The sequence below is a fragment of the Scardinius erythrophthalmus genome (assembly GCF_964197995.2).
Source record: "Scardinius erythrophthalmus genome assembly, chromosome: 22".
NCBI lineage: Eukaryota > Metazoa > Chordata > Actinopteri > Cypriniformes > Leuciscidae > Scardinius > Scardinius erythrophthalmus.
Window position 1 is genome coordinate 1,643,182 of NC_138242.1, and position 25,258 is coordinate 1,668,439.

Sequence of the window (25,258 nt, forward strand, 5' to 3'; positions counted from 1 at the left end):
GCACAATTATGTAATGACCTCAAAACACTTTTTACCGTAGTGCATGATTTGTAAACGAATATATTTAGGAGTTTTCATCACTTAACCAGCTCCATATGTTCAGTTTTACTGATGCTTGTTCAGTAGCTCAGCTGTACAGGATTATACTTATAACGTGGAGAGATCCGGAATGATCCTGTGAAAGACGCGTCATGATATAAGAAGGTGTACGTTAGTATTAATCTTTTAGCTCCACTCACCGGACATTTCAACTCAGAACTGCTGTGACACGTAAAAACTCCAGCGTGATAAAGCGTTTCCATATTCACGTTCATCTTTTCCGGAAAAAACTAAACACACTTTTACCGCCAACAACGAACATTTTCTACTTTTCCTCACCTCATAGTTATAACGCGGATTGTTGAGCAGACGCGTCTCAAGCCTTGTGATCCAACGCTGGATACTCTTATAGGTTACGTCCGTGGATCACGGCTGAACGCGTCTTCTCCGCACTCATTTAAGTTACAAACAAACATTTTTCACCTATCGTGCGTCTACTCTACACCCGTACCACTGAAAAGACGGATTATATCCAAGACTTAAGCCATAAATTAGTATTAATATTGATAGCACCACTGGTAGCGTCGTTGTAACTTACTGTCCATCTGTTAAAATGGCGAATATATCAAATGTAAGTAGTCTACCTTTTGGTGCAGGTGAGGACACATTTGAGCTGCACGCGGTGCAGTCTGAGCTGGAAGCTGTTGAGAAACAGATCCACGACCTTTTAGTAAGAAAAGCCGAGCTGATAGACCGGCGTTTGGCTCTCGAAACATCGCGCGCCGAGGCACACAAATCAGAGATTAATGTTACTAACCCGCTGACTCCGACCTCGTCTACTCCGTGCGTTCCTCAACATCGGTCCCGAACGTCGAGGTCGCGATCAGCCATGGTCTCGTTCACTCCGGCTCCAACATGCCATCACGAAGCCTGGATTTTTCCGCAGCGGAAGTCGCGAGTCAGGTCTAGACCAAGAAAACTCTCTCCGACCCTCCCGGTTTTCGAGATATCCACACAAAACCGCTTCTCCCCTCTTCGCGAAACAGAACGCGATGCTGTGATCATCGGCGATTCCATCGTTCGACACGTACACGTTACGTTAAATAAAAGTAAGGTGCATAGTCACTGCTTTCCTGGTGCTCGTGTTTCTGAAGTCGCTGCTCACGTTCCCGAGATTCTGAACGAGCGCGTCGGAACCGTTGTCCTGCACGCGGGAGGGGCCGACATCAGGCTGCGCCAGACGGAAGTTTTGAAGAAAGACTTCAGGAATCTGATCGATACGGTACGCAGCACATCGCCTGATATAACGATTATTGTGTCAGGACCGCTTCCCACGTACCGACTAGGTCATGAAAAGTTTAGTAGATTATTTGCGCTTAATGAATGGTTAATGTCATGGTGCAATGAGCAGAAACTTCTCTTTGTAAATAATTGGAATCTGTTTTGGGAGCGTCCTAGGCTTTACCGTGCTGATGGCTTACACCCAAACAGATTCGGATCGGATCTTCTGTCAGATAACATCTCCAAAATGTTAAATACCTTTTGACTAGTAAACAAAAGTCCAAATCATAGTCTCTGCTGCACCAATTTAACTGATATAAATAGTGTAGAACATTGCATAGAAACTGTGTCTATTCCTCGTTTAGTGAGATCAAATCATAAATCTACTGCAGGATCTAGAAAAAATCTAATTGTTATTAAACCAGAAAATGTTGCTATTGGTAATCAAAAACAATTTTTAAAGCTAGGTCTTCTAAACATTAGATCACTCACACCTAAGGCAGTTATTGTAAATGAAATAGTCACAGATAATAGCTTCGATGTACTTTGCCTTACTGAAACCTGGCTTAAACCAAATGATTATTTTGGTTTAAATGAGTCTACTCCTCCTGGATACTTCTATAAGCATGAGCCCCGTCTGAATGGTCGTGGCGGCGGTGTTGCAACAATCTATAGAGATTTTCTCAATGTTACTCAGAAAACGGGTTATAAGTTTATTTCATTTGAAGTACTTGTACTAAATGTTACGCTCTTAGATGATAGAAAAACATCCCTATTATCTCTAGCCTTGGCTACCGTATATAGACCGCCTGGGCCTTACGCTGATTTCCTAAAAGAGTTTGCAGATTTTCTCTCAGACCTATTAGTTAACTTCGATAAAGCATTAATTGTTGGAGACTTTAATATCCATGTAGATAATCAAAATGATGCGTTAGGGGCTGCGTTTACTGATTTATTAAACTCCTTTGGGGTCAAGCAAAACATTACCGGACCGACTCATCGATTTAATCATACACTCGATTTAATTATATCACATGGAACCGATCCAACCGATATAGATATCATTCCACAAAGTGACGATGTCACTGACCATTACATGGTAACTTGCATATTACGTACTCCTGTAATATATCATGCTGCGCCGCGTTATCGATTAGGCAGAACAATCCTTCCATCCACCATAGATAATTTTTCAAACAGCTTATCGGATCTGTCTCAGCTGCTCAGTGAACCCAAACAAACAGATGAACTTGAGGAATTAACTAGCACTATGAGCACCATTCTCTCTGGATCATTGGATATTGTTGCGCCCATTAGATTAAAAAAGGTCAGAGAGAAAAGTAAAGCACCATGGTACAACAGTACTACGCGTGTTCTAAAGAGAGAAACCCGTAATTTAGAGCGTAAATGGAAACAAACCAACTTAGAGGTCTTTAGAATCGCATGGAAAGACAGTATGTCACGTTATAAAAAGGCCCTAAAAGCGGCCAGGGCTGAGCATCTACGCAAACTAATAGAAAACAACCATAACAATCCTAAGTTCTTATTTAACACCGTGGCGAGACTAACAAATAAACAGATGTCTCCTGAACAAAGTATTCCATTACAGTTTAGTAGTAATGATTTCATGAAGTTCTTCACTGAGAAAATAGAAAACATCAGAACCACAATTGTAAACGTTCAATCCTCAATCGCGCCTTATAATTCAGCCTCAATTATCACGCCGCAAGAACAATTACAGTGCTTTTCAACTATAGAACAAAAAGAGTTAAATGAATTTATCATTTCCTCTAAAACAACAACATGTTTATTAGATCCCATACCAACTAAACTATTAAAAGAAGTGTTACCTGTAGTGGAAGAGCCTCTCCTCAATATTATTAACTCGTCTTTATCTTTAGGTCATGTTCCAAGAACATTTAAATTGGCAGTTATAAAACCTCTCATTAAGAAACCACAATTAGATCCGAATAATCTAGTAAATTATAGACCCATTTCAAATCTACCTTTTATGTCTAAAATACTAGAAAAAGTTGTGTCCGCTCAACTGGGCTCTTTCTTACAAGAAAATGACACCTATGAAAAGTTTCAGTCTGGATTCAGGCCGCATCATAGCACTGAAACTGCGCTCGTTAAAATCACAAATGATTTACTTTTAGCTTCTGACCAAGGCTGTATCTCAATATTAGTTTTACTTGATCTTAGTGCTGCGTTCGATACTATAGATCATACAATACTCTTAGATCGACTACAAAATTATACTGGTGTTCAAGGACAAGCATTAAGCTGGTTTAGATCGTATTTATCTGACCGCTACCATTTTGTTTATTTAAATGGAGAAAAATCTATCATAACTCCAGTAAACTATGGAGTGCCGCAGGGATCTGTGTTAGGCCCTCTATTATTCTCAATATATATGCTGCCACTTGGAAATATTATAAGGAAACATGGAATTAGTTTCCATTGTTATGCTGATGACACTCAAATCTATATTTCATCACGGCCAGATGAAAACGCTAAATTATCCAAATTGACAGAGTGTGTTAAAGATATAAAAGATTGGATGACGCATAATTTTCTTTTATTAAATCCAGACAAGACAGAGGTACTACTTATCGGTTCAAAAAACCACCCACAAAACCTCTCACAATACAACTTTAACATAGTAGGATGTCCTGTTACTTCATCCTCTACAGTAAAAGACCTGGGTGTTATATTAGACTGCAACCTGTCTTTTGAAAATCATATTTCATATGTTACAAGAACAGCCTTTTTCCACCTTAGAAACATTGCTAAGCTACGTAATATGCTATCAGTTTCTGACGCAGAAAAGTTAGTTCATGCATTCATGACCTCGAGACTAGATTACTGTAATGCGTTATTAGCCGGTTGTCCTGCATCCTTAATAAACAAGCTACAGTTAGTCCAAAATGCCGCCGCTAGAGTTCTAACTAGATCAAGAAAATATGATCATATAACACCGATTTTATCATCCCTACATTGGTTACCTATAAAGTCCCGTATTAATTACAAGGTATTGCTACTGACTTATAAAGCCCTAAACGGCTTAGCTCCAGTCTATTTAACCGATCTTCTATCGCCCTATAATCCATCGCGCTCTTTAAGATCACTAAATTCGAGGCTTTTGGTCATACCTAGGATATCCAGATCCACCAAAGGAGGGAGAGCATTTTCACATTTAGCACCAAAACTCTGGAATAGTCTTCCGGATACTGTTCGTTGCTCAGACTCACTCTCCCAGTTTAAAACTAGATTAAAGACGCATCTCTTCAGCCAGGCATTCATATAATACTTTTAATCCTACAGTTAAATCCGACCTCTAGTTCATAAACGCCAGAGGAGAACTGGCCCCCGACTGAGCCCGGGTTCTCCCAAGGTTTTTTTTTCTCCATTAGGTCACCTGATGGAGTTTTTCGGTTCCTTGCCACTGTTGCCTTTGGCTTGCTCAGTTGGGGATATTTGGGGATATTTAATTGAATTAATCAATCAACGATACTATTGATCAGCATTACCGAACGTAGACGTTCCACTAGAAACAAACATTGATGTATTGTTCTAATTTATTACTGTGAAGCTGCTTTGATACAACCTGTGTTGTGAAAAGCGCTATATAAATAAACTTGACTTGACTTGACTTGACATTTCACTTTAAAACTGTCGTGAAACGTGCACGACGCTATGTATTTTGCGTTTTGCAAAAATGTTGCCACAGGTCCGTTTTTCTAATGAGCCTGGGCTGGAGGAGTGTCTGCCCTGAGCCTGAGCTGTGCTGGTCTGTTTTAAAGATCATTTAAATGTAATTTTCTACATCAGCCACTCAGAATGATATTTTTTGGGGAAGTGCACAATAGCTAGCCTATTTAACGCAGTTGTCAGCACACAGAGACACACACGCCACACACAAAAACATGTTTTTTAGCTCATAATTTTTTCAATTATTTACAAAACACTGCAATATTTTGCCTTCATTCTATTGCATCAGTATTGACAATTAATAAGGAAAGCATGCGCTTTTTTATGTAAAACTGCTTGTATTTTCAAACACAAGAGTGGCGATCGACCTGAAGAGTGCCTCACCCTCACCTGAGCTGTGCTGGTGTGTCTGGGAGTGAGACGTCTGAGAGGTAGAGGTGGACTGGGATCTCTGGTCTGAGCTCATGTTGCTGCTGTCCTGGCCCAGACCCGAGCTGTTCTTACGGGGTTTCTTATCGGTCAGGTGCAGCGGCGAGCTCTTCTTCACGGTCCGGTTCCGCGGGCGCACGGTGGCGTTCACTTTCAGGAACGCTTGAGCCTTGTACTCTTTGAGCTCTCCGTAGTTTGCGTCCGTGACTCGACATTCGTACAGACCCTCGTCGGTCTTGCTCACCCGAGAGATCTGCAGCTTGTGGGAGATGTCATTGCCTTGGACCTTGACTGTCTGTGAAGAGAACGGAGGATTAATCCTCGCTTGAACTCGCTCGGTTATATACAGTATGTGCTGCTCCACACACACTTTATCAATGCTAGTGTCTTTGCTTTAGAGGCCTTTCATAAAGATTTTCTCAGAAAATGCCAAGATCAAGTTATTTAAGCCTATAACGCCTGATCTGATCTGAGAAACCTGTCGCACTCAATCTCCTACTGTCCTTCTGTCTCTGATTGATAGTTCAGAGTTTTTTATCAAGTGAAAGTCTTTTACAGACGTCCACCTTCAGCATATGCTTCAACAGTTTTTCTGCTGTGAAATATGCACTGATTATGTCTAGTAAACATAGGAATAACTTTCATATTGTTAGTAATATTTCAACAGGACTGAATCCTGTTTCATGAGTATCAAATAATAAGACTATTTTACTTAATCTCTCAATCATCATTGCATTACATTATACGTTTTAAAACTACAGCTTTGATCATAAAACTAAGCATTTAAATATCATGTTACTAAGGCATATTATTGGCAGATGTTGATATGCAAGTGTCTGCTATACTATTATATTTCAGTGGTTTACCTCATAATTTCATCTTTTTGGCCATATAAATATCTGCAGCAAATTGCTTGGTTTTGCTCAGTTTGAGCTTCTGAATAAAACTGTTTCTTTCCTCCATTTTCTCACTATATCAGACTATAAGAGCCATACAAGACTGATGTATCAAATATGACACTCAACAATAAACAATATTTTGTCTAAAGGTTCAATAAACTGCAAAACAAAACAAAATCTGACTCTTATTTCATATGTCAGGCTTTACGGGGTAAAATATTACAAATGGTCTGTATTGAGAAAATACATATATCAGCTTTATTAAAGGCATTGTTCACCTAAAATGATTACTGTATCACCCAACACTGAAGGAAATGCAGCACCCAGTGTTTAATAAGAATAATCACATACACTTATTTTGGTGCCTTCTTCATCAGGATCAGGATCTGGAATCAGCTCCATCTGATCACAAACAACAAGAACAAGAGTGTTATATATACAATTAAAAATCATCAGCCTTTATTTTTGAGGAAAACTGCAGTGAGACCTTTCAGATTTCTAATCGTAGTTCATTACAAATCAAGTGAAATGCTGAAATCATTCCTGTGAAGGTCTTATCAATGTGAAAACGAAGCATAACAAGCGCATATTGTGTTCCCAAAAGCACTTTAAACTCAGAGCACACGCAGAGATGTCGCTGTATTTACTACGAACTGAGCCACTCGTGACACGCTTTGCTCTGAAACACACAGCGCAACTGAGATACACGCTTAAATATACACACATGCGCGCACAGTGTCAACTCGCTGTCGAAGAGAAGGAGAGAGTGCGGATGGTATTGGCTTATTCATAATGCAGAAAATGACAAACACTTGTGTCGACTAATATCACTTGTTCAATTGATTGCCTTTATTTTCTCCTCTGTTTTATTTTTTTTTTATTTAGATAAAAGTGTAAATAATTGTATTACCAGCTTATCAATGACAGTCAGCTGGGAAATTACATATAGAGCTGCACAAAATGTCAGTGGACATTGTCATGCGTAATATTATCGACACCGTTTTATTGAGACATCAGTATATTTGGTTGCACTCTAATCACGTATTGGTAAGTGTGCATGAGCAAACACAGCTTCACCAGGAGAGATAATAAATGCAAACCAGACCAAAATGTTCCATCTGTTTATGATTTTGGTCCTGTGTGATCGGCCATTTTCTTGCATTCTGTCTGTAATATCTAAAATACTAACTGAACATGTCAGTCGGACATTTTTCACTATTGCTCCAAGACTCGAATCCAAGAATCAGCTTGAGCCAAATTTTGTGCCAAGTGGGAGTCTTCTAATTAACCAGCTAATTAACTAGTCTGTTAGAGCGCAAAAGGTCAAATAACGGAGCACTGAAAACGGCAACATGTTGATTATCGGTTATCATTATCGGCTCAGAAATACCACATCTTTGCATCTCTAATTACACAGAAACACTCGAGCTTGTGTTGACCCTGAATTCTTGCTCGTGTCCCACGACACCATTACAAACTCTGAATGTTTCAAAAGCTGTTCATTGTTTGTTGAGAGGAAGGGGAAGGAAGGCGCTTCGGTCGCGAGAGATCCAGAACAATGATTCATTAGCGCAGGAACAGATGGCACTGCAGGCTCCACTTTCTGCTCTTTAAGGAGTCTGAAATATTCAAAAAGCTCCACATCAAAAAACAATCAGCACAAAATCCATCAGGCTGAAGAGGAATAATGCTTCCGCTCGACGACACGCGGCCGAATAATGAACTTCATTTGCTTGAGGTCTGAGGCGATTGGTTTTAAATTAAGCAATAAGGAACAGATTAGATCCATGGTAAACATGTTCATCCTTAACACCAATAATGTCATGTTTGCTTGCGGCTCTCGGAAAGTATTATACGCTCAGGCTTCATCCTCGCTAACCTTTTGAGCGAAATAAGCTCAAATGAAGAGACGTTACCAGCCGAGCCCACGCTATTTGAACCCGGATTTAAAACCGCACATGCTTTATGCATTGGTTTTAGCAGGCATCATTTATTTTGATGAAAAAAGTGCCAAATGGCATTGTAAAGAGGAAGGCCTTGCTGACAGGGTTCAGCGTGACCACAGAGGATCCTCGTCTGACACATGATATCCACAACATCTGGATGAAATGCTCATAGTTTCTCTGTGGCTTTCAAAAAGGGCGAGCAAGGATAGAGAGATGGTTTTGGACTATAGCGTTTGTGACTACATGCACTCTTAAAATTAAAGATTCACAGCAATGCCATGAAGAACGATCTTAAGTTCCCCTTTCAGTGATCAGTTCTGAAAAGAAACATTTCTTCTTAGTGTGACGAGTGTTTTAAAAATCGAAATAACCTTTTGTCCAATAGAGTGTTATCTTGAGTGTTAAATACAGTTCATGGAACCATCAATATCACTAAAGAACCTTTCATTTTACGAGTGTATCGAAAACTGTATTGCAGATGATATTAATGAAGGTCACTGACGTACACTTAAAGAGAGACGATATCTGTGTTTCTTAACACACTTAAGCATGCTTTTAAAAAGTGCACTTTGTAAATGATGTCAAATTAAACGTACATTTTCTTAATTTTACATTCCAATCTTCCGTCGTGCTTTAAAGAAGTTCACTTATTTTGACGTGTTGACTAACATCAAAATAGTGTGTTAATATTACATTTAAAGTTAATATATTTAGATGTACTAAATTGCAACTTCAATATTATAAATATGTAATTATTAATGCATCTGAATACATGATATTTAAGTTCCATTAGAAATGAGTCTATTTAGTTTACCTTAAATGTTTGTCAGTAGATGCACTTTATTTAGAAGTTTCTATGAAATGTCACACACACACACACACACACACACACACATATATATATATATATATATATATATATATATGCACTGAAGTCCTGCTTAAGCGGGTCAAACTGAACTTGAATTTATTTCATATAAATGTAATCTATAATACATTTTAATGTAATTGCAATTAGCTTGCAGTTAAAGGTTTTATATTTTAAAAGAATATATCCACAATAAGTACTCTTTTTAAAAGTATGTTAAAGTATATTGGGTTTTCACAAGTGAAACTGGGAAAGGAAATACTGTAAGTCTTTTCAAAGGAGCCTCAGTAATTTTACCCTTATTAAAAGTTTGTTCAAGACCATGTATGACATCTATTCACAGTATTATCAATAAAGTTCATAGTTTCATCCATTACTAAAGAAAAGGGAGAAACATTAAGGGGAAAATCCATGAATAAATCCTATTAAAAATGCATTATATAAATGTCATTTCTCATAACAGTGTCCAAACTTATGTGAAATAGCATATAAAATACTATTTTATATATATATATATATATATATATATATATATATATATAGAGAGAGAGAGAGAGAGAGAGAGAGAGAGAGAGAGAGAGAGAGAGAGCATATAAAACATAATCAAATAATTATAATTTAATCTGTGTTTACTGAGAAGCAAAACTGCACAATATATTAAGACAAAGTTTTTAGATAGTATTAACTACATTTCTTACCCCAATGGCATGTTTTGAGCATAAATCAAACTTATTTATGCTTCGAACAGAAAAAAAAAAATAGTTTCTAAGACATTCTCATGATATAATTCTTGTCTAAAATAAATGGCTTCTGAAATAAATGCATCTTCTTTTAAAGACATTAAGACACGTTTACTGGAAAACAAAGCCAACAGGGATTAATAAAGTTATGGTTTGCAGAAGGGCTGTAACTGATTGCAGAAGTCCTACATGATCTCGGCTGATGTAGATCTTCTGGAAGTCGGTGAAAGGAAGGTTTCAGATCAGCAGAAAACATCGGATAACTCACTCACATCTGACGTCGTTGATCTCCATTACGCTGAGATCTCTTATCTCTGCTACAACACAACAGCATTTAGCTGGACCTCCCATTAAAATCAAATACAATTAAACTAAATGTGCTCTAATGAATTTCCAATCTCTACAGTGGCTCAGGGTGTTCAGCATTGACTGCACTGCGAATAGTGCCACTTCATTTCATGAACCCAGAGTCTCCTTCATAATATTTAAAGGGAAAGTTCAAACTAAATATATTAAAGGGAAGGGGTCATGACATGAGAAACCAAATTTGCCTTGATCTTTTGGTATATAAGAGGTCTTTGTACCATTAAAACTTCATAGCTTAAGACGTCCTCCCCATTATAAAGGAAGAATTTATTTACTCAAGCTCTAATTACAGCTCGTTGAGGATCCATGGTAAGAAATGACGTCACAGTACGAAGTGACGTACCAGTCGTTTGCATATGACCGCCTCCAGCGCGAGACAACTACGCCTCATTTTGCATCATCGCATCGTTGTCACCCACAGGTGTTCAGTCGACGTGCAGCGAGTGTGTTTACAGAAGATCGCGATGACGCAGATGTGCTGTTCCTGGCTGTGGACAAACACAATGTTTGAAGACGCCACCGAACTATCCAGACGTCAGGGAAAAATGGATGCAGTTTATTTTTTTGCGGACGTCCCAGTCATCCCAGTGTTAATTTAAGCGTGTGTTCTCCACATTTCAAGGATGACTGTTTTGAGAACAAATCGCAGAATGATGCCGGCTTTGCCAGAAAATTTTTGCTTAAAGATCAGGCCGTGCCGACTATTCTGGGCCCAACGACGCCGCAAACTGTAAGTAATGTATTGAATCTTAAAACTACTTTTAGCCAATGACGTTAGCCAATCATAACAGTGGGCGTTACCACTGAACTCTTAAAGGGGAAACGCCCCAAAAACAGACTGTGTGAATCAGAGGATGAGAAACAGGACGGGAAAAGGTCATAAATCACTAAAATTTAAAAGTTTTTTGTCCAAAAAACTATAGTAATGCTATAATTGCACCTAAGGGAACATAATAAAACATAAACAAAAACCATGTCATGACCCCTTTATGGACAAAAGAGTTAAAAGTTAATAGTTAGAAATGAATCTAAAGGAATCTTGTTGCCAGGTTTTCTCTCTTCTACAGTATATAATGAAAGCATTTAATGAATGGGTTGTCAAACTTCAAAATGGAAAAAAGAACCATAAAAGCACAGAAGTAGTCAATATGAATTTTGAATATAGCCTATATTAAAGCTCTATGTGAGGAAAGGGCAGGAATACATTGGTCTGATACACTGTGACTATTAATAGTATTGCACTTTACAATAATGTTTAATTTGTTAACATGAGTAAACATTAGTAAACATTAGTTCATTTAAACTAACAATGAAAAATACTTCTAACGCATTTATTAATCTTAAATTCCACATTTACGAATACATTTTTAAAATTATACATTTTAACATAAATGAACTGCAAACTAACAAACAAACTATTGTGACACTTTACAATAAGGATTGTTAGTTAACATTAGTTAACTACTTTAGTTAACATGAACTAATAATGAACTGCACTTATGCAGTATTTATTAATCTTTGTTAATGTTAATTTTAACATTTACTAATACATTATTAAAATCTTGTTAACATTAGTTAATGCACTGTGAACTAACATGGACAGCTGTATTTTTTATTGACTAACTTTAACAAAGATTAACAAATACAGTAACGAATGTATTGCTCATGGTTCGGCCATGTTAGTTACTATTTTTCTCCATTGGTTTGGCTCATTTCTTGAAACAGAAATTACATTCTCAAAACTCTAAGATCATTTGGCAAAACACTCTTACAGTTCAGCACAACACTATAGCTCACTTGCAAAAGCTCATATCACTCCCAAAACTGTTCACTCATGCTTCAAAACTAAATTCCTTTCCCATATAAAGAGTCAGTGCCACGAAAATGGCAAAGATCCTTCTCAATTGCTTTGGCTCATTTCTTGAAACAGACCGGACGTTCTCAACACTCTTGGTGCTTTTGCCAAAATAACGTGGATGGTTCGGCACAACACCATGGTTCACCTGCGAAAGCTCATACCTCACCTAAAACAGTTCACTCATGTGTCAAAACTAAATTTCCTTCTCATTTAAACAGTCAGTGCCCCCAAAACGCTTCGTCCCTTTGGCATTGTGTAAGCACTGCAAGTCAAAATGTGTAGATGTTTTGTCACTATGGCAGAGGACCATTGAAATATCCCTCATGTCCACCTTTCAGTCTTAGCCCAGTCCTTCATTGACAATGGTTACTGTACTGTTTTTTGTCTAGCTAACAGAATACAATTGTGTATAAAACTGAAAAAAAGAAATAGGATTTTAGGGTAAGAGTAGCCTCCAAGGTTTGACATCACACATTGCACTCATACTGCCAAGGAAATTGTAACCATTATCATTCACACACATAACTTCCATACATCAGAGTAAAAAGAAAATGTATACAGCATAATATACTGTAATATAAACACACAAACAAAAAACAATGAGAATTCTGGTCGCCGTCCTCACCCTCCCTCTCCTGGCCATCCACACGCTGCTGTCTGTCTGGCCACAGATTCTCATCCACATCACAGCGTATATTCTCCCTTGCGATGCAACGAGGGAAGAAATGGCGTGCATGTCGCATCCATCCCCTACACTGATCTCCTGTAATATCCGCACACGCAGCGTCCACTGCATGGAGCAGGGACCTCTGATCTCGTCCGATGCTCATACACTCTCCACCTCCAAGCGGAGAAATACTCCTCAATAGGATTGAGGAAAGGAGAGTAAGGTGGTAGGAACACCATGACCATCCTTGGATGAATAGTGAACCAGGCCCTGATGAGCGGGCCACGGTGGAAATTCACATTGTCCCATACAATGACATATTGTGGTAGGTGAGGCCCTACGAGACCTCTCTCATTTTCAGGGATCAAATCAAAATGAAGGCGGTCCAAGACGATGAGGAGCTTCTGTGTATAGTATGGGCCAAGACTGGGGATGTGAGTGGCCACACCATTCTCAGATATGGCAGCACACATAGTTATATTGCCCCCTCGCTGGCCTAGGACATCCACCGTGGCCTGGTGGCCAATAATATTATATGGTATATATATATATATATATATATATATATATATATATATATATATATATATATATATATATATATATATATACTGTATATATATATATATATATATATATATATATATATATATATATATATATATATATATATATACACACACACACACATATATGGTATTCATGGTATTATGTTCTTGACTAATTTTGACAATTGAACAGACTATTGTGCATGTAATGACTTATACAATGGAATGATGCTGACACGTTTTGGAGCGAACAACCATTAGACTGAGAATCAACAATCAGTTTAGATCAACAAGATCTATTCACTTGGAAATAGTGCTAAATGTAGGCTACCTGTACTTAATCATTTGCAAGGATGTACTGAGACATTGAGACATGTACTTAGACATTTGCAATTTGATGAAATGAATGAGAAATTCAATTCTGTTGTGAACAATTGCCAAGTGGTTTGGAGATTTGTCCATGTTGTTTTGAGAATGTCATTTCTGTTTCAAGAAATGAGCCAAACCAATGGAGAAAAACTGTAATACATTAACTAATGTTAACTAATGAACTTTATTGTAAAGTTTTACCCAAACAATGAACAACTGTATTTGTATTAAGGTTAATAAATGCTGTAAAAAATATGCTCATAGTTAGTTGCATGTTAACCAGTGTTAACAAATGAGACCTTCTTGTAAAGTGTTACCTTATTATTATTATTATTGAAATATTCCTTTAAAGAGAATCTTAAAAGTTCCCTGGCTCCTTCATGGAAAGAAAATTAATTTAAAGAACAGCAGTATTTTTATTGCATTATAAAAAAAAAAAAAAAAAAATACATTTCAATTATGACAGCTCTGAGAATAGCTTTAGCATGTTATTCAATGCATGTTAATGTATTAGGTCTTTAGAGCAAGTCTGAACTCAGTAGATCCTCAGACTCGCTGCTGTGAGCCTGTAATTAACACACACACACACACACACACACATGAATCCTGCATCAGATCTCGGCCGGTGGAGCTGGGGAGGTGGAGGGTTCAGAGGAACTCTGATAGAGCTTACAGCAAACACTCAACCAGACTATTCAAATGTTGAGCAAGCGATCTCATTGGCTGCAGGATCAGCAGAGCCAATCAGCTTGAGCCATGAGCTAATGATGTGATTGGCTGGAAACAATCAGCCTGCGCACTGTAGAGTTTCACTGAACTAGATCTCTTTTGCTCTCACACCTACTGTCTTGTTTATGCACTTTAAGCATGCTATCATTAAGTAATAAGGTCACACTAAGTTTAATAATGTGACAAACAATCGCAACATGTTTCCATTGCTTTTCATGCATGCAAATGCGCCGATGCCTAACAGGCAGCTTCAAGTCATTTGTGATTCTTACGCTCTTCATTACAGCAAACTGTCGTTCTTCATGCCCGCTGAAATTGACTTCTTGTAAAATGTGGCCCTGCAATTATTTTGCATAATGCACAAGGCTCTGTGGTCCCGAACAGTAAATTAATGTCAGGGAAGAATGATAGCATCATCTATATTAAGATATAAACATATCTCACTTGAATGGCCACAGCCGTCAAGCATATTTCACCATGAAGATGGAGATTAAGCCCTCGGAAATCTGCAGCTGAACCTTGAGGATATCATTATTATGAATCTGTATCTCCCTGCTTATGAGGATATTGAACAGTGTTTTTTTTTTTTTTTGTGGTTGTTGTTCTCAGGGTAAACAGTATGATAAGATACACACTTCACCACACCAGCTCCATCCCATATCCGTTCAACACACAGTTTCATCAACATAAAGCTGGCTGAACTTCAACAAGTTATTATATTGCTCTTGTATGCTGTGTGAACGGTGATGCATTATGATGGCCTTGCTTTGCAGCAGATGAAATACAGCTGAGACAGCACATGGAAACGCTCGCTGGAGCCGGAGAATATGAGGAACACGTTCCCCTCCTCGCTTAATGACATCTGGGTCTGTGCAATGAAGTAATGTGTGTGCATCTGCAGATTTCACAACACTTAAGCAATAATGCGCAAGAACACGAGGGTCTTTGCTTCCGAGGTAGAGTAGGTAATGATAAATCCACTCAACAGATTTCCCAATAAAAGCATCAGGTTTTGCATTTAATGGCAGTCATAAGAGGTATTTTCCTCATTTATCAGTGTCATTGGAGTTTAAGATCGTTCTATTATTCATGAAAAGGAGTCCTTTTACGTTGACATAACACAAAGCAATTTAGCATTTTAATATTTAAAAAAATATATAATTTTTTTATATATATATAAAAAAAATACTGTATGCATGCAATGAATCAGTGTATAAAATGAATTAAAACAAAAAATTAAATAAACTGTTATATTTTATACAAATATTTTAATATTAGAAATAGAAATATTTAAATAAAATACAATTATTTTGTATTTTGTAAAAATAATAAAATAAAATAAAATAAAATAAAAATAATACAATATAATATATAATATAAATATAATTAAATATAACAAAACAAAGCAAAATAAAATAAAATAAAATAAAATAAAATAAAATAAAATAAAATAAAATAAAATAAAATAAAATAAAATAAAATAAAATAAAATAAAATAAAATCCAAGAGCTGCCCGGTGCCGTTCATACACCCACAAACTGCTCTAGCGTTAGTTATTTCCTCTGCTCAGTGGAAGAGTTCATTAGTTGAGTGACACATCCTTAACCGCACATGCAAGAGACATCACTTACTTCCTAATGTCTCCTCAACCCATTGAACCCATTTTGAACCGGTTTTCTGCACAAAAATCCACTGTTACACAATAAATTTTGTGTGAGTACTAACTCTGCACCACTTTTGGGTTTCAATTGCCTCTCTGCATTGACAGATTGTTGAAACATGTCAAATGTGGTATAGCAACATCCTTGTTATGCTGAGAAAGCTTGTTAATGCCCAGAGGGATGAGATCATTTACTGCTGGGCACAGACACACTGTTGTGTGAGTCATGAATTATTCAGGCGTGTGGAGAGGCAACAGGGCTGTTTAGCAGTGTGTGAAGATATGTATATGAAGGAAATTATTGCATTTGACAACTGCTCTCGGAGTGACGCCAGACAGATGTTGTTTATGATTGATTTCGGCTCTTGTAATGTAGTTAACAAGTGTTCCTTGTCACTCGTTGACAAACCTTGAGAAAACAATGCATCTAACTAGAACCGAAGCACTGACTAGATATCAGGCTCTATGAAGGTCTGATTGTTTTTGGAGAGTATTTGTCTAATTAGTTTATTGTAAGAAAGAAATCTGTAAAAAAACGGATGTCCTGGCTCAAAATTACTAGTGTGTTTACAGACATTTCCTTCAACACTCAAACACAACACAGTGTAATGCGTAATTCAAAATACAGGGGGATTCAATATGGAAATTTCCATTTTAAATAACAAGGTACATTGTGCTGTATTTTTATGGACTTTTCTGAGAGTGTTTGGTCTTTTAGATTTATAGAACTTTTCAAATGGAAAAAAAAAATATACAGCTTATATTAAATTATAATAAAGTGCTCGTTTGATACTATTTTAAAGGTTCCTAATTTTGTTTTGGAGTCTCCTACAATAAGTTTACACACACAGGTCAAAGAAACACTTTAATATTCTCATAATACACATTGCAGCATCAGCTCTTTTCTCACAGTGTCTGAAACGGTTCAATAAAGGATTCAGTCTCTCTAAACCCCGCCTCTCTGAGAGCTGCTCTGCTCTGATTGGTCAGACGGCCCAGTCCGCAGTGATTAGTTGAAATGTCTATTATCATATCTGAATTTCAGCTCTTCCTCAGCGCTTAATACACAGTGATATGAACAGTAACGATAACATCGTTTTTTTCTGTATCATTTTGAGCGTGACATAAAATGATTTTTTTTAGATAAAAAACGGATGTCCTGGCTCAAAATTACTAGTGTGTTTACAGACATTTCCTTCAACACTCAAACACAACACAGTGTAATGCGTAATTCAAAATACAGGGGGATTCAATATGGAAATTTCCATTTTAAATAACAAGGTACATTGTGCTGTATTTTTATGGACTTTTCTGAGAGTGTTTGGTCTTTTAGATTTATAGAACTTTTCAAATGGAAAAAAAAATATACAGCTTATATTAAATTATAATAAAGTGCTCGTTTGATACTATTTTAAAGGTTCCTAATTTTGTTTTGGAGTCTCCTACAATAAGTTTACACACACAGGTCAAAGAAACACTTTAATATTCTCATAATACACATTGCAGCATCAGCTCTTTTCTCACAGTGTCTGAAACGGTTCAATAAAGGATTCAGTCTCTCTAAACCCCGCCTCTCTGAGAGCTGCTCTGCTCTGATTGGTCAGACGGCCCAGTCCGCAGTGATTAGTTGAAATGTCTATTATCATATCTGAATTTCAGCTCTTCCTCAGCGCTTAATACACAGTGATATGAACAGTAACGATAACATCGTTTTTTTCTGTATCATTTTGAGCGTGACATAAAATGATTTTTTTTAGATAAAAAATGTTTATCAGATGTATTTTGTTCAAATACACAGCTAATTTTAAAAGATAAAGACACTTCTGTTCTCCGATAATCGTGTATGTAGGTCTAGCTAAAGCTAACATTGGCGTGTTGATGCTGCTACATAAATTCTAGAGTCACATAAATATATTTAACAGATAATTCAAGGTTTCTGAACACCATTAGGGTCTGTGAGGTCTGAAAGCAATGCTTTCGCTCCGTCTCTTTATACTTTATTATTCCAAGCGATGAGTAAATGTTGCATTATTAATAGACCTGCTTTTCTCTGCGTTCAGCACATTCACTCTCTGGAAACCTGTATTATTTGCTAAGGGGGGGAAAATATCATGATCTCGCGCTGTCCTAATGGACGGGCAAACTCTTGCAAAAGGAGAATGACAGAATAAATACATATAGTGCTGCTCCTCGGCGCTAACAAGGACAATAAATGAATCCGACAGCACGGATATATTCTGCAACACACTAGGATTCACAGAGTGTTTTACTGTTTCAGGACGGTTGTAGCTTGTAAGACTTTGTATGAATTCGTACGAATTAGCCACCTCATAAAATTGCCGTGAGATCGGGTTGGTATCACGACATGCAGTGAACGCAGCTTTAGCATTTCTGTGCAGCCACAGAGAATGATGGGAAATGTAGTTTTGTTGTTCTACTTATAGACCCCCGTTGAGCGCGCTGGTCCCTCTGTGATGAACCGACCAGCCATTTCATTCGGGGCCCCTCCAGAGGACAGGATGCTGATTGCAGCATCGGAGGGTGAGCTGACCTCTGGAAATGATGACCTGGCTGCGTTATCTCTCTCTGGGAGTGTATTGTTGCCCTAACCAGATCCAGAAACATCAGCTATGCTGAATCGGGCCGCCAAGGCTGTTGGGCTCGAGTGGAATCCTCCACCGTGTCCCGAACAGTCTCGGTTTTTTTATTGTCATCTCGCGACGGGCCGCGCTGGTTCTCAGCTCGCCGCCCCAGTGCCTTTCTTTCCCGAAGTGCATGGAGAGCTTACCAGGTTGTAGATGGCACCTTTCTCTGCCAGAAACTGCCTGAATAAGTTTTTCCCCCCTCACTACCCTTGACGGAGGAGCGGTGAAGGGTTGCGAGGCTATCCCTCCAGTGGAGCAGTCTGTCACGACACAGGTGCACCTGTGTCCGGCAGCCGCTGCTTTTTGGACGGGGGATCCTCGTCTCCCCCCTAAGGCCTGTGAGTTCTCGTCCGTTCCGACTGGCAGAACTTACAAAGCCTGTGGGCAAGCCGCCTCCTCTTGCGTGCCATGGCGCTGCTACAGGTCTATCAGGCCAGGGCACGCATGGACATGACGAGGGTAGTCCAGACTGTGCACTCATAGGTGAGCTCCGCACCGCATCTGACCTCGCCCTCTGGGGCAGGAGTGTCATGGCGTGCGCGATCGGTATGGCGATGTCCACCTTAGTGGTCCAGGAGCGCCATCGTTGGCTCAGCCTGGGTCAGAGTCCTGCAACGGGTCGGGTACCCGCATAAAAGTGGCTAAAACGGGTAGATTGTGATATTCCTAAAATTCACGGGCGGGGATGCGGGCGGATAATGAACTCCTTGCGGGCGGGTAGCGGATGAAAAATATGTGCAATATTTGTATGTCTAAATTACACATACGCAAATATGTGTTTTAGTCAGGCCATCCTTAAAAATATTCTTGTTTGCCGTAACCCGACCGACCCTGTCAATTTAGGACTGACAAAATTATTTTTTCCCCCCTCTTTAGTCCGACCGACTTGCCGGCTGTAAAATTGTGTTAAGACCGACCAATTTTTTTTTTTTACTCTTCAAACAACTAATACAAATGCAATAAAATGATATTAATTATATTTTAGTAAGTATTGTGTATATAAATTGCCAATATATAGGCCTACATACAAACATACGGTCTTTCTTTTAAATAAAAACCGGTGGCGTCATCTATGATTATAGGGGATGTAGGCTATATGCGAAATGAAACCGAAATTGCGACACTCAGGGCCACGAACCTACAATTTAAACTTTCACAGAGATATCAAACAGGCATTAAAAACACCAAATTGGCATATCAAGCAAAATAATATTCGATGATTGATCGAAAATCGTATCTCCCCCTCCACATGCTCACCGGCAATGCTCCGACATTAAATTTCATTGTAGCCTACTGCATGTGTTGTAGCCCTGTCATTAAAAACAATTTAGTTTCATATTCATGTTTAAATAAAATAATATTTTTTTTAATTTCATGTTGATTATGAAAAGTGAAAAGCATGAATAAGATAAGATGATCCCGAATATCGGGAGACAAATGCAGTGGGCAGACATGATTTTGACCATTTCATTAAGTTTTTTTTTTTGTAGAAAACCTTTCTTTAAAGTGAATTTCGTTTCGTATTAATTGTATCTTAATTTGAATCAATGTTTCATCAAGCAATTTCCTTTAAGAGGTAAATATAGCAGGCAATCTCGACATGGAGGCGAGGGCGCATGAATTTGAGGCTCGTCTCTTAAATGAACCGAAACTCAGCGTAAGCTACTTGCCTCACAGACCTGAGAAATAGAAAGCATGAAATGTCTACTTTTAAACAAAACAATTCAAAATAGAAGAAAACAGACTGCTCTCTGCTTATGCCATCCGTATGAAATGTGAATTTCTCTCTGGTGCGTTCACTACTGCGAAGATCGCGAGTCAGACCGCGAAAGCATTCCTGAGCAGGCCACTCAGGGATGTAGGAGGATGCTCTTAGAGTTGATCACTGATCCACTCCCTCCCCCCAGTGAGGGCCAGGTGGAGTCTTTGTTTGTGTGTGTGTCTGTTCTGCCGCTGGCTCCCAAAACAGCGGAGCCGACAGTACCCACACTTAAAAAAAAAGCAGTTTACTCTGTTCCTGGGTCCCAAGAGGGCCGGTGTGTGACCCTGTAAAGCCTTGCACTACTCAGCTACCTCTTGTATCGCCAGCCGGCAGTTGGGTGCGGTTTGAGGACCCGGTCACGCCTTCTCACATTGCTGCCATGTAGAGACAGGTAAGAGTTGCACTACACACTCAGACCCCGCTTCGGCCCACTTCGGGCCTTCTCTACCTAGCTGCCTCACTCTGAGTACGTCTGTGGTACCCTTGGCCCCCCCTGTGCTGGTCCATTGAAGCACTAGTTGGTGCTCCCGACCAATCCAGCCGGTTCCTCCGTGCCAGCAGACTCTGGACTGGTGAGTCACGACCATTTTGGATCTGTGTCTCTTGATTCGGGCCCTTTCTCAGCTTCCGTTCAAGTACAAACACAGAAACGCATTCCCAATGCTCTGTCCCCAAGATTGGTCTGCAGTGTTCGACTTGAAGGACGCTTACTTCAGATCTCTAACCTTCCGCAACGCAGGCCATACCTGTGCTCTTGCGTTGAGGGGTCGAAGTCTCAGTACAAGTCCCTCCCTTCGAGTGCTACATAGCCAGTTGGGTCTTCAAGTCAACTGGGAAAGAGTAAACTCGTCCACGGACTGATGCTCTCTTTTCAGGTTTGGAGGAGGACTTGGTCTACATGTCCCTCAGCAGGAATGTGTCCGTTCGTGCTTATAGAAGTTTCTATAAGCACGAACGAAAGAAGAAACTTTCAGAGGCTCCTGGGGCATATGGTAGATGCAGCCGCATATAACCGGCTTCCTCCATATGAAAAACGCTTCAGCACCGGCTTCATGGCCAAGTCCAGAGGTGGGTCCCCAGGCGGTCCAGCTGTTCCGGGATCTCTTCAGGGCCACACAGCTACATCGGTTGCCTCTCTGAACTCGTCCCTTTGTCAGTTGTTTACTCCCTGAAACACGGAGACACTGGCATACAGCTGACCCCGGGGATTGCATTTTAGTATTTTTATTCATTTTGAGGAATACTGAATGTTTTCGTGCAAGTGAGCTGAGTAAATGCATGTTCACATTTAGTCTAGAACTAAAATAATCATCATGTTTACACAGCAAACACAACACCTCACTTTATTTCTCTCAACATGGGGACAAGAGAGCTGTCAGTCAATAAATGTGAAAAACTAACTAGTGTTATTTATTTGAAAAAGTAATTTCGATATTTTGTTAAAGTAATGCGTTACTTTACTAGTTACTTGAAAAACTAATCTGATTACGTAACTCAAGTTACTTGTAATGAGTTACCCCAACACTGCTAAATACCCTCTGACTCAGCCTGCTACAGTAGCCACGCCCCAATCTATCAGTTTACGACAGTAGCCACACCCCAATCTCTCCGTTTACTACAGTAGCCACACCCCAATCTCTCCATTTACTACAATCTATCAGTTTACGACAGTAGCCACACCCCAATCTCTCCGTTTACTACAGTAGCCACACCCCAATCTCTCCGTTTACTACAGTAGCCACACCCTGTTTACTACAGTAGCCACGCCCCAATATCTGTTTACAACAATAGCCATGCCCCAATCTATCAGTTTACTACAGTAGCCACGCCCCAATCTCTCCTTTACTACAGTAGCCACGCCCCAATCTCTCCTTTACTACAGTAGCCATGCCCCAATCTCTCTGTTTACTACAGTAGCCATGCCCCAATCTCTCTGTTTACTACAGTAGCCACGCCCCAATCTCTCTGTTTACTACAGTAGCCATGCCCCAATCTCTCAGTTTACTTTTTCCTGCAGCCTGCCGGATCCAGGCCGTATCCAGATCTGACGAAGGACCTTCACCTGGACCGATGACAACGCAGTGCTGAAGTGCCAACTAGTCTCTCCCTATGGAGGATCCCACTACCACTCTACAGATAAGGCGTTGTCGGGAAAATTCGTCTCGCGGTCCTACCCCAAAGCAACAAATAAAATAAAATTCCTTATCAAAATTTATAAGGAAAGACAAGTATTTTGCTTAGGCTTGGCTTGTAGGGAATTCCAAACCTGCGTATATTCAAACGCACATAACTATAGAACCCATTCTAAATGCGCTTGTGAACGCCATCAGCGTTTCTCACAGGTTCGCGTTTAAAGTCTGTGTAGAGAGAATGGTGTCGTCTTAGCGGCCCCTAATTTAATAACAAATGATCATTGCGACGGAACCAAATCAATTAAAACTAACTTTAGATGGAAATAACTTAACTCTGCTGTAAAGCCGAAACAATCTCTGTTACCTTAAATTATACGCTTATCTCTGTAAAGCTGCTTTGAGACAATCTACATTGTTAAAAGCGCTATATAAATGAAGATGACTTGACTTGACTTACAGTAGCCACACCATAATCTGTTTACTACAGTAGCTACGCCCCAATCTCTCAGCCTGCTACAGTAATCACACTCCAAACTCTCAGCTTACTAGAGTAGCCACGCCCCAAACTCTCACTATAGGCTGAGCTAGAAAGTGATTGACGAATCTGTGATTAGATTGTGCCTTGGAGACTCAATATTTACAATTTGAGGGGAGATAAACCTCTTAACTGGGTTAAGAGAATGTATTTCAGCATTTAAAAAAAAAAACTTAAATACTTCAAAACTATACTCATACTCATTTCTGTAAACCTATGCCATCAGTATCATCTCCTAGGGCCCTATTTTAACAATCTAAGTACATGGTGTAAAGCGCAGAGTGCAAGTGCACTTTGGTCAGGTCCGAATCCACTTTTGCTAGTTTAATGGCGGGACAAATGGTCGCTGCTTCCGGTGCATGGTCAAAAAGGGTCGTCTCTATTCTCTTAATGAGTAATTTGTGTGTTTTGAGCGTAACGTGCAATAAACCAATTAGAGTCTCATCTCCCATTCCCTTTAAAAGACACTTGCGCTCGCACCATGGCAGATTTGCTATTTACATGGAGGAATTGCAAGCGGAAACTTAACCTGTTAACCGTTGCCAGTGTGCCTGCGCACTGAAGCGTTTTTTTATTATTTAGTTCATAGTTACTATCACATTTAATGTTATACCTTGACAAACTATACATCATTAAAAAGATATAAGACTCAAGTTTCAGTATTTGACCACTATTGTATTCTGAGAAACTTATAGCGACAGTTATTTCTTAATTTGTGTCAGGAGTTATGAAATGAAAAAATTAGTCGATACCTTTAATATGAATTATGAGCATCAGCCGCTTTCATTCATAAAAAAAACTCTGTGCTGTCGTCATGACAGCGCTTGACAAAACAACGTCCCTCAGGGCTTTTAGCTCAAAAATGTGCAGATTTGGAGAAATATTGATAGATTCTCATATGTTTACATCAGATTTCTATAGACAGGAATAATATTTATTGAATTTATACCCAAATACGTCGATGTAATCATTATGAGCGCTGGATACTGATGTAATGTGTTTTCAATCCATACCAGCAGCCTGAGGGCGCTATATGCACAATAAAAATCCATATATGGACCACATGAAGAAGTGCCATAATCATGTGACATTCCAGGACGTCACTGATACACACACAGCTAACACAGATCGCTGTAACATGCAGATGAAGATTTTTTGAAGACAATAAACATGATTGCAATGATATTTGAGTTACCTGTGTTCTTCGAGTCATGTCAGGTATTTTCATAATAATAGATTATATTTATAATGTAATGCCAATCGATATAGACTTTAGCATTGTGCAGAATACTATAAAATAATATATTTTCTGTCTGATTTTTTTCATCTGAAGCCAAATTAGATCACAGAAGATTATTTAAAACACTCGACTTGCGTTATAAAGTAAGTTTGGAGCACAAACATGGTTTTAATCTCATAAATGGTCGTGTATTGATGGTGTGCTAAGCTAACATGCTAGCTCGACCCAGGTGCACCTGCCACCTAGCAGTTATCTTTTATGATTCTTTCTAAATAGGAATGCTTACTGAAATGTTTCTTTATTCCAGGAGGGCATTTGATACAGTTTCAAATGTAAGTGAGTACTTTGATAAAAGAAATTAGGGACTGAAACCCTATGAATAGCCTGTGAATAGCCAGTCGTTAGTAACTATAATGCAGACAAAAGAAATGCATATTTAGAGCCATAACCAGGCTGGAGAGGTGTGAATGTGTGCAGGGGGAGACTGAGACTGAATGGGGATCGTTTGCACCACAAAACAATAGAGACAATAGACTGAATGGATGCTTAGAAGATGACTAAACATCAGTAGCATTTTAGAGTCTAATCAAAATAAAGTCATATATGACATGATCTTGAAAAACATTTAAAACATTCATATTTATTGAACTTACCATCTTCAGATTTTAAATATAACATGGTCACACATATGGCTTTAGCTGCAGTGCATTTCTAGATTGCTACAGTGCCAACTTCAATTTTATTTTCATTTAGATGTTTCATAAAAATAAATTTCTAATAACTTTACAAAACTTTGAAGCTATTTATAACATTTTTTTTTCATTATGACAA

The 25,258-nt window shown here is 38.8% G+C and overlaps 1 protein-coding gene across 1 annotated transcript in view; it reads right to left on the reverse strand.

The window, feature by feature from the left end:
- vstm2a (V-set and transmembrane domain containing 2A) overlaps positions 1-25,258 on the reverse strand; it is a gene marked incomplete at both ends in the record, with an annotated part of 79,116 nt that overhangs the window by 8,784 nt on the left and 45,074 nt on the right. Inside the window, 2 exons of the mRNA XM_081352975.1 lie at positions 5,419-5,758; positions 6,714-6,764. Of these exons, the coding sequence (XP_081209101.1) occupies positions 5,419-5,758; positions 6,714-6,764 (391 nt within the window). The remainder of the gene's footprint in view (positions 1-5,418; positions 5,759-6,713; positions 6,765-25,258) is intronic.